This window comes from Panthera onca, chromosome C2 (assembly GCF_046562875.1).
Source record: "Panthera onca isolate mPanOnc1 chromosome C2, mPanOnc1 haplotype 2, whole genome shotgun sequence".
Classification (NCBI taxonomy): Eukaryota; Metazoa; Chordata; class Mammalia; order Carnivora; family Felidae; genus Panthera; species Panthera onca.
In genome coordinates this window covers 54,610,162-54,625,814 of record NC_138347.1, presented here as the reverse complement: position 1 = coordinate 54,625,814, position 15,653 = coordinate 54,610,162, and the positions used below count along the sequence as shown (strand labels likewise).

The 15,653-nt window shown below is 36.9% G+C and overlaps 1 protein-coding gene across 7 annotated transcripts in view; it reads right to left on the bottom strand.

Moving 5' to 3' along the window:
• The window catches only part of BBX (BBX high mobility group box domain containing), a 283,637-nt gene that overhangs the window by 75,502 nt on the left and 192,482 nt on the right, over nt 1-15,653 (bottom strand). For all 7 annotated transcript variants that reach the window (XM_060640117.3, XM_060640114.3, XM_060640120.3 and 4 more), the window contains 2 exons: nt 10,162-10,357; nt 2,215-2,282 (listed from right to left, as the gene is read on the bottom strand). In XM_060640117.3, coding sequence (XP_060496100.2) covers nt 2,215-2,282; nt 10,162-10,357 — 264 coding nt within the window. The remainder of the gene's footprint in view (nt 1-2,214; nt 2,283-10,161; nt 10,358-15,653) is intronic.

The following is a 15,653-nucleotide window of genomic DNA, read 5'->3' as shown; positions in this document are numbered from 1 at the left end:
CAGAATTTTTATAAAATGTCACTTTATTTGACTGGTCTTACCTCATAGTGTAAACAGACATCACAGTAATTGTTCCAAATGTCAGCAGTATGAAATTTCTGGAACTCTCTCCTTATCTCATTATCCTGATAATTTTCTTAGGAAAATGTAAGTACATATTTACTATATTTGTCTTACGGTCATCATCTATGTACATAGAGTTGTATATACATAGAGCCCCTAAAGTTGTACAACCACATTTGTATATCTGGAATAAGACTAGTCTTTGCACAGAAAAGAGGTGCTAAATGGAGTACACTGATATATCGGATAGGAACTCTCAGAATGAATCATATTTAGACATAGGTTAATTTTGTACAATACTCACTGCTTAATTGTTTCAGTATCTCAAGACTAGTTTCAATAATGACCTAAATATATCTCTGAGATGAGAAGTAGGAAAAATGAAGAAGGAGCTGTATTCTTAGAAGTGGTTCTTAAAGACCTAACTGCTGGCAACTTCCTCCCAAGGAGCACGGATTCCCTTCTCCTACATGGTTCACTTCTTCAAGTAATTTACCTTTTTAAATTTGTTTAGCTTGAGAATTCTCAAAATAGCTCCCATTCCTCAGAAATAAAAGGTTGACCAATGCACTGTTTAAATTACTTGTGTCAAAAGTCTGCTCTTCTTAAAAGGGAGGAGAACTTCTCACTGAGAAGAGCCCAAGAGGTAAACTTTAATCAAAAGTGGGGGGGGGGGGGAAGGGAGGAAGCAGTCTTTACTATTTTTATCTATCTGTAAGTTCTATGGATGGATGTTTATTTATTTAAACGTGTTCCTGAGAGTTAGAAAGAATGGTAACAGAAGTTGGGAAGAAAACATCATTATAGTATAGTCTGTTAGAAAAGGTGATGCCAACTTTAACAATACAGCACATTCTTGGGAATCATGAGTCATACTGTCTTGAAAGGTCAAGTGTGCATTAGTATTCCAAAATTCAGCTTGGGATTCATGCTTGGGATACTCTACACCTAAGTGAGAGTCAGTCTGGTTCCTATTAGGTAGCAGCCATGTGTCAGAAAGGGAAATGACTTCCTGAGAATTCTAGTGTGTCAGGAAGTAAAAACATGCTGAATAACAAGTATGTAAAGGCACAAAGTGACATGTCAATTTTTTTCAGCTAGAGATTAGTACCACGTAAGTAACTACCAGAATACCAGTTTACATATTCTTTTGCTACACTGAATTGAATGGAATCAAAATAATTATGTTAAACTGAATATACGGTCACCAACTATGGATCACAAATGTAAACAACACATAATAATGGCCTTTGTGATATAAGTATCTTACATGGTATCTTCTAAAACCACTATCTGAATGAGTCCACTGTATGGCATACTGGTAACTTTTTAAAAAAGTAGAAAATACATGTATCTGCAGTAGAATGAGATGCCTGCTATGTTGCTGTAAATAGCGATTCTGGTCGGGCTTGAAAAATCTCCATCTCAAGTAGCTGACGTCGGTAAAACAATATGACCTGCAGGTTAATTTGTCTGGCCTCTGTTAAATGGCCCTGGAAAAGCAAGAAATTTCACAAATGCAAACTATGCATGCTTAACTGCTACTACCTGCCCATCAAAACCATACCTAAAAATGTTTTGTAAAAGCAGTCCAGAAACTGCAAGAAAATAAGAGATCATAAAACCAAGGTCATGAGGGCCTGGGTCCTTTTTGTTTTCCATTTTAAAGAATAAAGCAATCTTGGAGTGCCATGTTTCATACACAGGAGTCTGGATTTATTCAGGTACCAGAGAGATTGACAATTAAACTCTCATTTTTTCACTAGCAAGTCTACATGAGAACATCACAAAAAACAGGGTATGTTATGAGTAGATGGAATGAGTCCTAGGACCTGCCCTACAGACCATGACACAATCATGGCAGATGCTAACATTCGGTATATTCCGTTTCTTTCTCTCAGGTTCACAGAACCTCAAAAATCTGCACCTGACTTGTTTGTGTCCTCTTGGACTTATTTATACCACTACTGTTATACTCAAGGCGCAATACAAAGCACAAATAGATCTTGACAAAAAGAAAAGAAAAAGAGAAGTAAAGTTTGCTTATGAGCTATAAACAGTGAAACTAAAAAACATTGTGAACAGAATACAGATGTCTGTGTTTTCAAGCCCCAGCGTGAGCAGAGCGGTCAGGGATGAGGACCACCTTACCTCTGATGTTCCAAGAGCATGTTCTCCAGCTAAAAGTAGCATGCTCAGGCCTCCCATCTGAGTAGGATCTAAAAAAGTCAACAAGAAATAAATCATCAATCCACAAGCATGAGGTACATACAATCCACAGAGTCGAAAGGGAATACTAACAAAGACTCAATCCAACAGAACCATATATAACTTTTTATAGAAAACTTTCAAAACTCTTTATATAGCAATAACCTAGCATATATGTGCTTAAGTATGTACTCATACTTTTGTGAGCCTTTTAAATTCAACTATTGTCCCACCATTCCAACATAACCTGTTCTTCAGTTCCATAGCTGTTTAGAATATGAATTATCTTCTCATGTGAGGTTTTGTGCCTTATTGAATGGGGAATTTAGATGGATTAAAAAAAACAAACCAAAAGAGTACTTATACTTAATGTCTACGAAGTTTGATATTGTCATTCTCAAACTGTTATTTCTACCATGTAAAATTAGGGCTGATACAAAAACCAGACTATATGAGAAACTACAGAACAGAGACAAATTTTATAAATGGGCCTTCCAAAATCTACTAGTGGGCTTCGTTGAAATAATCTTTCTCTAAAACTTTCAAAAACAAATTTACACTAGATAATTATGTATTTTTGATATTTTAAATCTTAGGAGTATAGTCAGGCCCTTCTTTGAAATACTTTTAAGATTTTAAATGAATCCTTTTTATATTAGTGAAGGTCTTTATTCTCTTCCTTCAATAACCAACGGAAACAAAAGGACAAAATAAAAACAGCAATGTGGTAGATCTACAATCCAGAGGTATAATTAAACAAGTTTTTTTTTTTTTTTTTAAGTAGACCTCATGCCCCATGCAAAGCCCAACGTGGGGCTTAAACTCATGACATCAAGACCTGAGCTACAATCAAGAATCAGATGCCCAACGAACGGACAGAGCCACCCAGGCGCCCCTAAACAAGTAAAGGATTAAAAACAGTAACAGACCTATATCCTTTAAGATTATCTTAAATGAATTAAGTTTTAGATCTGCAATGAAATAACATATATGACAGTGCCTAACTCAGTGCCTGTCCTAGTGCATATAGGTCCTAAATAAATACGGTTTTATTTTTAGTAATCTCTCCTAAATTAAAAATGAGAATCAGAAGCACCTGGGTGGCTCAGTTGGTTAAGCCTCCAACTCTTGATTTCGGCTCAGGTCATGAACTCAAGAGTTGTGAGATCAAGTCCCACACTGGGCTTCATGCTAAGCATGGAGCCTCCTTGAGATTATTTCTCTTTGCCCCTCCCCCTAAAAAATAAACATTTTTTTTTTTTTTTAAAGAGAATCAGGCATACTCTTGTGTGAAGACAGTGAGGTGTTTTTCTTTTCTGTTTAAAGATATGACCTTAAGTATATTCTTGTATACAATCTGTCTTACTCATGAAGCAACTCTGACCACATCTTGTATACAAATTTTTTTAAAAATTGAAAAAATAATCTGAGGTTATTAAAAAAAAAGAAAAAGAAAAAGGTTATCACAGGGGAAAACAGGCCACCAAATGATCAGGTGGTCTAGAAATAGCTCAGTGTTGGAAAGTAGCCACACAGGAAGATACACATACAGAAAACACAGGAACTCTAGCTTTTATGATGAAACAAGGCACTTTGCTGTTGTTTTAAGATTCCACTTTTAATTAAATGTTGAGTTTAAGAACTACTGTGCTTTGTTAAAATAGACACTTAAATCTGTTTAAAATTAAAATAAAGAGGGGGAAATAAATTTAAAAGAAAGTAAAATTTTAATTTGGTTCTTTAGGGCAGCTAAATACTTTTACAGCTGTCATTCTAGGGATCAGGAGGACTGGATGATTGCTTTCTAATAGAAATAAAAATGTTTTAGTTCAAATATAAAGTAAAATAGGAACATGCTCACCTGACGATTTATTTCAGTTATGTACCAATGTAACTTTGCTGTACAGATAATAAAACACAGACCAAAAAACTGCCATCATCCTTTACATTAATTTACACTTACATAATGTTATCTAGAACATCAAAAATATACAGATAGCATGCTTTCCCTTTACCAACAAGGCCTGTACCCAATTAAATTCTATAGCACTTTCCCTTCTTGGAAATCATACATCTAGCTGCTTTGGGATTATTGAAAATAGCAAAATCTCATGTGACAAGGACTAATGGAAAAACAGAAGAGGCTCCATGTTGAGGAAAAGCTTAAATTGTCCTTTAAAGACCCTGTAAGGATCCCTCAGATTCAAACAGCTAGGCACCATGTTTAAAAAAAAAAAAATTCAATGTTTATTTATTTTTGAGAGAGAGAGAGAAAGAGAGAGAGAGAGAGAGAGAGAGAGAGAGAGAGAGAGACAGGATTCAAAGCAGGGTCCAGGCTCTGAGCTGTCAGCACAGAGCCTGATGGGGGCCTGAACCCACAAACCATTGAGATCATGACCTGAGCCGAAGTCGGACACTTAACCGACTGAGCCACCCAGGCAGCCCTAGGCACCATGTTTTAATTAAAGGCAAACCTATTTGCTTTCATTGTGTCGTGAGAGATACCACTGGAAATATCACAACAGTGTTATCCACTATACATACACCATCTCAACAAGGCCATGACCATGGGTTACCAACATATGTCACAGACCCTCACAGAATGACACAAACTCAAGAAGGTGTTTTCTTTCCTTATTTTACTTTAAAAGAACATTGTTTTTGTAAAGCTGACCTATAAAAATCTTGGTTGATGTCTAGGTCTCGGACAGTTCGATTTGTAGGTATGAAAGGCAGATAAATAAACTGTCAAAAATGGTATAAAAAACAGACATCTTTCATAGTTTTCGGAGGTTTCATAGCTTTATCTACAATTATTATTGGTTTGTGAAGAGCCATTGTATGAAAAACACCTACTGTTGTTGATTTAGAACTGGGAGCAAAAGCTGTGGAAGACAAACGATAATTAAAGGAATTCCGTTGCCAGCCAATCATCCATATAGTCTTTTATGATCCTGATGATAAAATGTTTTATTATGAAACACTGCAACTGATATAATCTGGAAAGTCCACAGGGCTCACCAAGACTGCTGGAAGGAGAACGAAACTACAGTTGTACAATGACAGCTAAAAGTAAGAGCCCTGCATTTTGATTCTTCTGGGATACATAGGAGGATCATTTTGGTGGTTTACCTAGAATTATACCATAGACACCTACATGACAACTACCTGAAGATTTTGTTTCCTCAGGATGCTATTATGTCAGACTGCATTTCTCCCCCCCCCCCTTTTTTTTAAATGTTTATTTATTTTTGAGAGCGAGAGACAGAGCATGACCACGGGAGGGGCAGAGAGAGAGGGAGACACAGAATCTGAAGCAGGCTCCAGGCTCTGAGCTGTCAGCACAGAGCCCGACACAGGGCTCGAACCCACGAACCGTGAGATCATGACCTGAGCCAAAGTTGGATGCTTAACCAACTGAGCCACCCAGGTGCCCGTCAGACTGCATTTTTTAGTGTTCATATATGACAACACCACATGCTTTGTTACACTATGAATCACACACTGAATCACTAAGTTTTTCTTTTATTTTTTAAGGATCCTGCATACACTTTTCCCTTAGTGGGTGCACCAATTTACAACAGTGCACAAGGGTTCCCTTTTCTCTACCTGTTCATCAGCACTTGTTCTTGCTGGTCTTTCTGATGATGTTCATTCTAAGAAGCTGAGGTGGTATCTCATTGTGGCTTTTTAATTTGCATTTTCCTATTGATTAGTGATGTTGAGTGTCTTTTGAAGTACCTAGTTGGTCATTTGTACATCTTCTTTGGATCAATGTCTATTCAGGTCCTCTACCCACTTTTTACTTGGGTTTTGTTTCTGTTTTTTACTACTGACTTGTAGGAATTACTTACAGATTTTTGGATATTTGGATTTTTTATTTTGTTGCTTGTGCTTTAGGTGTCACATCCAAAAGAGACCATTACCAAGACCTATGTCAAGGAGCTTTATTCCTATGTTTTCTTCTAGGATTTCCATAGTCTCAAATTTCATATTTAAGTCTTTAATCCATTTCAAGTTAATTTTTTATGGTTTAAGATATGGGTCCAGTTTCATTTATTTTTCCATGTGAATATCCAATTACTCCAGCACCATTTATTGAAAAGACGATCTTTTTTCCATTTAGTATTCTTGGTTCCCTTGTCAGATATTGGTTGACTGTGTAAGTTTGGGTTTACTTATGGGACCCTGATTCCCTTCCATTGGTCTATATGTCTGTTTTTATGTCTTAATGACTATGGGTTTATAGCTTGAAATCAAAAAGTATGAGGCCCCCTCCTTTGTTCTCATTTCTCAGGATTTCTTTGGCTATTCAGGGTCTTTTGTGGCTCCATATAAATTGTAGGGGTGTCCTTTCTATTTCTGTAAAAACTGCCACTGGAATCTTGGTAGGGATTTCTTTATAGATGGCTTTCGGCTGTATTGTTTTAACAATATTAATTCTTTCAATCCATAAACACAGAAAACCTTTCCATTTATTTGTGTCTTCTTCAATTTCTTTCATCAGTTTCTTGTAGTTTTTGAAGATCTTTTACCTACTTAAATTTATTATTATTTTATTGTTTTAACGCTATTGTAAATAGGATTGATTTAGTCCTTTTTCAGAATATCTGTTGTTAGTGTATAGAAACACTACTTATTTTTATATGTTAACCTCGTATCCTGCAACTTTACTGAATTCGTTGATTAGATCCAATAGTTTCTTGGTTAAGTCTTTAGGATTTTCCAAATATTAAGTCATGTCATCTGCAAACAGAAAATTTTACTTTTTTTTTCAAAACTTTTTTTTTCTTTATTTCTTCTTCTTGCCTACTGCTCTAGCTAGCACTTCTAGTATGATGATGAATAAGAGTGATGAGTAGACACAGTTGTCTTATTCCTGACCTTAAAGGAAAAGCTTCCAGCCTTTCACTATTATGAGGCACCTGTGGGCTTTCTCTATATGGCCTTTATCATGTTAAGATACCTTTCTTCTGTGACTAATTTGTTAAGAGTGTTTATTATGAATGGATGTTGGATTTCGTCAAGTGCTTTTTCTGGTCACATAGGTGTTGAACTATCCCTGCATCCCCAGGATAAATCCCACTTGATCATAGTGAATGATCTTTTTAATGTGCTGCTGGATTCAGTTTGCTAGTATTTTGAGAATTTTTGAATCTATTATTTGTCAGGAATATTGGTTTGTAGTTTTCTTTCCTAGTAGTGTCCCTTTCTGATTTTGGTATCAGAATAATGCTGGCTATCATAAAATGAGTTTGGGAATTGTCCCTCCTCTTTGATATTTTTGGGAGAGTTTGAGAAGAACTAGTGTTAATTCTTTAAATGTTTGGTAAAATTTACCAGGTAAGCCATCTGATCCTGGGCTTTCCTTCATTGGGAAATTTTTTATTACTAACTCAATCTCCTTACTCATAATTGGTCTATTAAGATTTTCTATTTTTTCCTAATTCAGTGCTGGTACGTTGTAGGTTTCTAAACATTTCTCCATTTCTCCTAGGTTGTCCAGTTTGTTGGCATATAGTTGTTCATAGTAGCCTCTACTGATCCTTTGTATTTCTGTGGTATCAGTTGCAATGTCTTTTTCATTTATAATTTTTTAAATTTGAGTCTTTTATATTTTTTCTGTGGTTAGTCTGGCTATAGGTTTATTTTTTCAAAGAACGAACTCTTAGTCTCATTAACTTTTTCTCTTGTTTTTCTGTTCTCTATTTCATTTATTTATGATCAAATCTGTCTTATTTCCCTTTTTCCACTAGCCTGAGCTCTGTTTTTCTTTCTCTAGTTTCTTAAGGCACAGAGTTAGGTTGTTCTGGGGATCTTTCTTGCTTCTTAATGTGGGCATTTGTTGCTATAAACTTCTCACTTAGAACTGCAAATTCTGCAGTGTTAGGTCTCCATTTTTCGTTCGTCTCAAGAAACTTTTTTATTTCTCCTTTAATTTCTTCTTTGATCCATCGATTGTTCTATAGACTGTTGTTTAATTTTCATGAGTTTTTCAATTTTCCAGCTTTCCTCTTGCTTTTGATTTCTAGTTTCATGCCATTGTGGTCAGAAGACATTTGGTATGGTTTTAATTTTCTTGAATTCGCTGACTTGTTCTGTGGCAACACATGGTCTATTGTAGAAAATGTTCCATGTTTACATAGAAACAACCTACATGTCCACTGATGGACGAATGAATAAAGAAGATGCGATTTAATATACACGTATATACACAATGATATATTATTCCGCCATAAAAAATGAGGGAATCCTACCATTTGTGAAGAAATGGATGCACACTGAAGGCATTATGCTAAGTGACATAAGTCAAAGAAAGATAAATGCTGTATGATCCTAGTTATATGTGGAATCTTAAAAAAAAGAAAATCACAAAGAAATCAGACTTGTGATTGGCAGAGAAACAGCGTGGAGGAAGGAAGAACTGGAGGAAAGGTGGTCACAGGTTTCCAATTACAAGATAAGAAAGTACTATGGATATAATGTACAACATTATACGTACAGCTGACACTGCTATATGACATACAGGAAAGTTGTTAAGAGAGTTAATTCTAAGAGTTCTAATCACAAGGAGAAATTTTTTCCCTCTTTTCCCTTTTCTTTTTTTATCCTATCTATAGGAGGAGATAGATGTTAGCTGAACCTACTGTAATCATTTCACAATATATGTAAATCAAACCATCAGTCTGTAGGTCTTAAACTTATACATTAATGTAGGTCAATTATTGGTCAATAAAACTGGATTAAAAAACTGGATCAAAAAGGTGTTAATCCCAATATTGCTCATCCTGCTTTCCCAGGTTCCCCATACTGTAAATGGTTCATGCTCTCATTTTGAAGAAAATTTGTTTATAATGAATAATGAAATAGGAACCATATAGCTCTATACCAACTTCATAGTTTCCACCCTGCTCAATCTCCCAACTTCATCCTGGAAAATTTCTCTCTTGATTACTGCACTGCAACAGCCAGGGAAGACAGAGCCATGTGCAGAATGAATGTAAGTACTTTATTTCATGGTAATAAATGCTCTAGCATTCCTTACCACCCAAAGAGTATTAAAGGCCCCATAACAAATGGGGCCATCTGGAAGTTTTCATTTGCCTGGGTCATACAGGAATGGGGACAGAAGGGGGATGGCGGGTAGAATGGGAATTCCCTCTAAGAAACAGCTGTCAGATTCATCTCAGACTTGTGATGGAACTGTTCATATTCTTGCCCTTGAGGTTTCAGATCCTCAAATGATCAACATTAATTATGGCTTTATAAGAACCCATGATAACTAAGATACTTACTAGGATAGCTAATAGTGTATATGTATGTTTAAGCTACTTTGTTACATTATAAAATGCCCTGACCTCTTAATCTCCACCTTGTGGTCTGCCTTTCCATAATGTCAATGCCAGAAATTCACATATATGTATGACTCTACTACTTGGTTCACACTTCCTTTAGTTATACATACACATTCTATGTATATCATGTTCCAAAACTTTCAGATATGCTATATTTGCAATGCTGCACACTGGTTATAAATTTTACTTCCTTCTCTCTCTTTCTCTCTGTAGATTATTTATTAAAAGTACTACCTAAATGTATTGCCTTATCCTTAAAAAAAAAAACAAAAACAAAAAACAGGTAGAGGAGCACCTGGGTGGCTCCATCAGTTGGGTGTCTGACTCTTGATTACAGCTGAGGTCACGATCCCACAGTTTGTGGAATTGGGCCCTATGGTGGGCTCTGTGCTGACAGCACAGAGACTGCTGGGATTCTCTCTCTCTCTCCCTCTGCCCTTCTCCCTTGCTTGAGCTCTCTCCCTAAAAAAGAAAGAAAGGAAAAAAAAAAAAAAAAAAAGAACAGGTAGAAGATAGAAATAATGTCTAAACTCACCAGCCATTCCAAAGTTTAGCTGAGGCATTTCTTCGGTCTTTGCTTTCTTGGGGCTTGGCAAATCTCTTGAAGACTCAGATGGGAAGGCCCACAGTTTCTTTCGTGGATTAACAGTGGGTGTTGGGGATTTCACAGGCTTGTTTGTGGTAGGACACCATTTATAGCCAGGATTCGCTTTCATAAATGCATCTTTATACTATAAATAAAGAACAGATAAGATTTTAATTAATATATAGATTGAAAGTTTTAACAGACTTCATATCTCATCCCCCCTCCCCCATTACAAAATGAAGGAAAAATTACTTTCAATAACTTCTGTGGTTTTACTTATTGAATGGCAATCTCAGCATGCATTTAACTACTAGAAAGTTCATTTGTGGAAGAAGGGTACAGAGGCAGCACATTTGTTTCTTTCGACCCACATTTTTTTTTAAGCATCCAAAAAGCTGTCTTACCATGATTAAGAGGGAGTTATTTGTAAGGTAAAGACTGAAACATCAGAGTTCAAACCCTAGCACTATGTGACCAAAGAAGCAGAACATACCTCTCTGGGTCTCACCCTTAAGTTTCCATAAATTGAGAACAATATCACCAATATGTAGGGTTATTGTAAACAAGGGTGGGCAACTTCAAAGTGGGTATCAGGTACACATTACAAACTGTAAGTCAATACCAGAGCCAGAAACCAGATTCTATTCACTGCTTAATTTGGTAAGTATGGCAAAAATTAAATCTGTGCTTTGACATACGGGTAAGGTAAATACAGGCACACTTAACAGAGCAAAGTGACCAGTTTGGGGATAAACAAGCTGAGATCAAGAGTGGGAGAAGGGGAACAAGGTAGGGAAAACTGATGTATAACTTTTTAGTTATTTGAAGACGCTGGGCCATGTAGAGGAAAGAGCACAAGCATACCTCAAAGATACTGTGGGTTTGCTTCCAGACTACCACAATAAAGGGAGTGTCCCAATAGAGCCAGTTGAATGGATTTTTTGGTTTCCCAATGTGTATAAAGGTTATGTTTACACTATACTACAGTCTATTAGGTGTACAGTAGCATTATTTTAAAAAATAATATATATTTTTTCACGTTTATTATTTTTGAGAGAGAGAGAGCAGGGGAGGGGCAGAGAGAGAGGGAGACAGAGGATCTGAAGTGGGCTCTGAGCTGACAGGAGAGAGCCTGAGGTGGGCTTGAATTCACAAACTGTGAGACCATGACCTGAGTCCAAGCTGGACGCTTAACCAACTGAGCTGCCCAGGTGCCCCCCCTCCTTTCTTTTAATAGATAGAGAAAGAGCAAGCAGGGGAGAGGGGCAGAGGGAGAGAGGGAGAGAGACAGAGAGACAGAGACAGAGAGCGAGAGAGTGAGTGTGTGTTATGGAGGCTCAATGCTCAGCATGGAGCCCAATGTGGGACTTGATCCCACGACGCTGGGATCATGACCTGAGCTGAAATCAGGAGTCAGAAGCTCAACCGACAGAGCTACCCAGGCTCCTCAACAATGAAGTATCTTAATTAAAAGTACTTTGTTGCTAAGAAATGCTAACCATCATCTGAGCTTTCAGCAAGCTGTAATCAATCACTGATCACAGATCACCACAACAAACATAATAATGAAGAAGTTTGAAATATTGCAAGAATTACCAAAAGGTGGCAGAGACATGAAGTGAGCAAATGCTGTTGGAAAAAAAGGTGCCGACAGTCTTGCTGTAAAGAGCAATGCCATAAAACGTCATTTGGTAAAAAATGAAATATGTGTGAAGTATCAGCATAGTAGGATTTCAACTGCAAGTGTGAGCAGGCTAAGAGCTGCGATGTGTGGTGTTGCAGTTAATCCATCAGACTCTATGTCTTGGAGGTTTCAACCTTTACTGACAATATCCTCCCTTCCTCCCTTCCCCTTTACTTTTCTGTGACTGCCTCCTATAACTCTCCCAACTCTGATGCTTCTTTCCCCTTGTGTGACCATAGAACTAAATGAAATACATTCATTGCTATTCATTATATAGTGCTAAAAGTCATATCAACTAATAAAAATGTATTTAACATGTATTCAATTATATGTGACTAACTGCTGGAAACTTTACTAAATCAATACAACTGCTACAATCCCATAAGCTTGCCTTTTGAAATGGTCACACCATATGTAAAGTAAACTAATTTAGTATGCACTCCCAACAGCTTTTTATTTAACCCAACAGGAAAAACGGTTCTTTTATCCTTGGTATAAGAAAGCGTATATAATCCAAATAACCTTTTTCTATCTTTTCACTTTAAATCATATGAACAAAAACTGTACTGTAGGTAATACAATGTAAGTGTTCGTATGTTAATAATCAGTGGTTTAGAATTATCCCCAAATTACCTTAAGTCAAGTTTTCTGAATAAACTTTCTTTTTTTAAACTTAAAAGCTGTACATTTGCACACTGATACATGCGTACATGCAGAAGGAAGGCAGACACAAAATAATGGAAAAATACAGTTCCACGTTTCTAACAAAAATAATTAAAATAGGATGCAAGGCGAAAGAAACTAGAATTTACCACCAACAGCAGAATAGATTTGGAGGAATCAAATGTGATCTGAGAGACACCCTACTCTACTGCACTCACCTGCATGGGGGATTCACATTTTAGGCTGAGGCAGACAAATAGCCTTGCCTCCCATCTGAAGGTGGAAAGTGACAAATGGTAGGGTGAGGTGCAAATGGAAGTAGCAGACACATGCATCATTACTGTGTCCAAGTAAAAGGCACATGGGCTGGGTTTGTCAGATGAACAGTCATCTGGACAAAGGTCACCACTCTATAAAATGACAAAAGACTTTCAAACAAATTAACACATTTGCCATGAGGGAAAAAAAAATGTAGTTTTTAAAGAAGAAAGTCCCAGTTGTGACAAATGCTGGACTAGATGACAGACACTGGTTAAAAGCATGAATTAAAGTCTCTGCCTTCAAACTGTTTACAATCCACAATTAGTCACACAAACATACTATTTCTTTTTACATGTGGTTTGTAAGCATTCCCCTGGTTCAAGCATGAAAAATGATTCTTCAAAGGATCTGTAAAAGGGGAAGTGCCTATGGGTTGAAGAACAGAAGGCAAGAGAAAGGCATGGAGCATGTGGGGTTTTATGGAAAATGGTAACTGAGAATTCACTAGGAGGGTCAATACTCTGGTAACACCATATTAAGCTTGCAGATACTTGATGTAAATGAGCAGTAACAAGACAACATTCATTAGCTCAATCAGAAATATATTGAGCAAAAGCATTAAGAATGTGGGAGACAGAGAAAAGAACACACATTCCTTGTCTTTAGGAATTTAAAGCTTACATGGAGATGCCATAAATTCATGTAAAGACACACTTGAACACCAAATAAAGGCAGAGGCAGAAAGAGCCTTGGGGTATGAGGATGTCTGTCCTTGGAACTGGGCACCTCATCAATCACTTGCTCTGATTCAACTATAAGAAACAACAGAAAGGCTTAATCATTTGTTGTGGTGAGGTTATCAAGAAAGGGATTACAGACAAGGTTGAGTAATGGCAAAATGAAGGAAGACTGTATACAGTATGAAGCAAACAGCTGAGTGAAACTTTGCCTTCTGGTCAACTCCGTGACAAAAATCCATCATTACAGGATTTAAAGGGTCAAAGAGATACGCCCCATCCATCTGGATCTTTGGGACAGAGTTCTTCATGCTGGGCATGAGAGGGAAACCTGTTTTCATCCAAGAACATCAATCACACAGGCTATTGGTCTAATCTCGCAGATAACTAACCTCTTGCTAAAATACCGATTTTCAAAAATTTCCCATTAAAATAAAAATTCACATCATGGCTTCCAATTTTTTTCTTTAAATTTCCAGTTGATTAGATAACCTAAGTGCATCTACTTTACAGACAGTTTATTATTTATACATGATGCTCAGCAAATGCGGGCTCTCTTCTCTCTGACCCCAACCACCACAACACTGTATTAGCAGTAATAACAAATCACTGTTATTCAGAGTGGTATTAAATACATACCCTTTGTCATGGTATTTTGCCAACTTCATATATGACAATGACATTACCATATACCAAAAAACAATACTCTATGTTAATATTTTAAAAATTGGGTCACAACATTAAGTATTTTTCTGGATCATTTATAAGAAAGGAAATTTGACCCTAAAAAGCACCTTAATGTTAATGAAAACTGTACTAACTGTTCTCCAATTATTTGTTTTTAATGGTGGTTGGGGGAGGTGCCATCTAAAATCCAGTAATATTTCTAGCTATTATTGCAGTCTAGATTTTCTTCAGCACAGTGAAAAGAGAATGGCAACCTTGGTGAGGTCCAGGAATAAAGAATCCTGTAAATGTCTATACAAATAAAGACAGCTGAGAGGCACCTGGGTGGCTCAGTGGTTTGAGGGTCTGACTCTTGATTTCGGCTCAGGTCATGATCTCACAGTTCATGGGATTGAGCCCCACTTGAGGCTCAGGGCTGACAGTGCGGAACCTACTTGGGATATTCTCTCTCTCTCTCTCTGCTTCTCTACCTGCCCCCCCCCCCCAAATAAACAAACAAACAAATAACAAAGACAGCTGATTCTGGTGCAAATATGAGAAATACTACTATGATAAAAAAACAAACAAAACAAAAAACAAACAAACAAAAACAACAAACAAAAACAAACCTACCAGAACTGTGGAGATAAAAATTATCTGATTTTTTAAAAAAGAGATAGAACATATTTTTTATTTTATAACACTGCAGGGGTCTAAGTGACCCCCAGCATAATAAATTTTGAAACAGTTGTATCTCTTCAAGGGGGCAGCAGAAATCACATTACCCAAGGGTGGAAGAGGGAAGGGAGATACTTGAGAAGTGGCACCAATCTGTACAGTCTTAGTTCCAGGAGTTCTAACTCTAAAATTGTTCACTTAGGGGCGCCTGGGTGGCTCAGTCGGTTAAGCGGCCAATTTCGGCTCAGGTCATGATCTCACGGTCCGTGAGTTTGAGCCCGGCGTCGGGCTCTGTGCTGACAGCTCAGAGCCTGGAGCCTGTTTCAGATTCTGTGTCTCCCTCTCTCTGACCCTCCCCCGTTCATGCTCTGTCTCTCTCTGTCTCAAAAATAAATAAACGTTAAAAAAAAAATTTACAAAATTGTTCACTTAGATAATAAAACTCAACAGCACTATGTGACCTGAATTATTTTTACTAGGTATTTTTAATAGGGAGAAAACTAGACTATATTATGTGACAGAACACTGAATTAAGTTTATGGTTTTGACAGAATAAAAATATTTTAAGTCATACATTAACCTGTAAGACTTTCATGATAAAGCCACTCCAATAAAAATTATATACGTCAAAAAGTGACTTGAATAAGTGACCAGGGAATTGTTTGGTTCTACTATAGGGTTATAAAGGAAAAATTGAGTTGGCTGTGGATATGGTTACCTAAATTGGCTGTAAAGATTATCATGGCAAGATT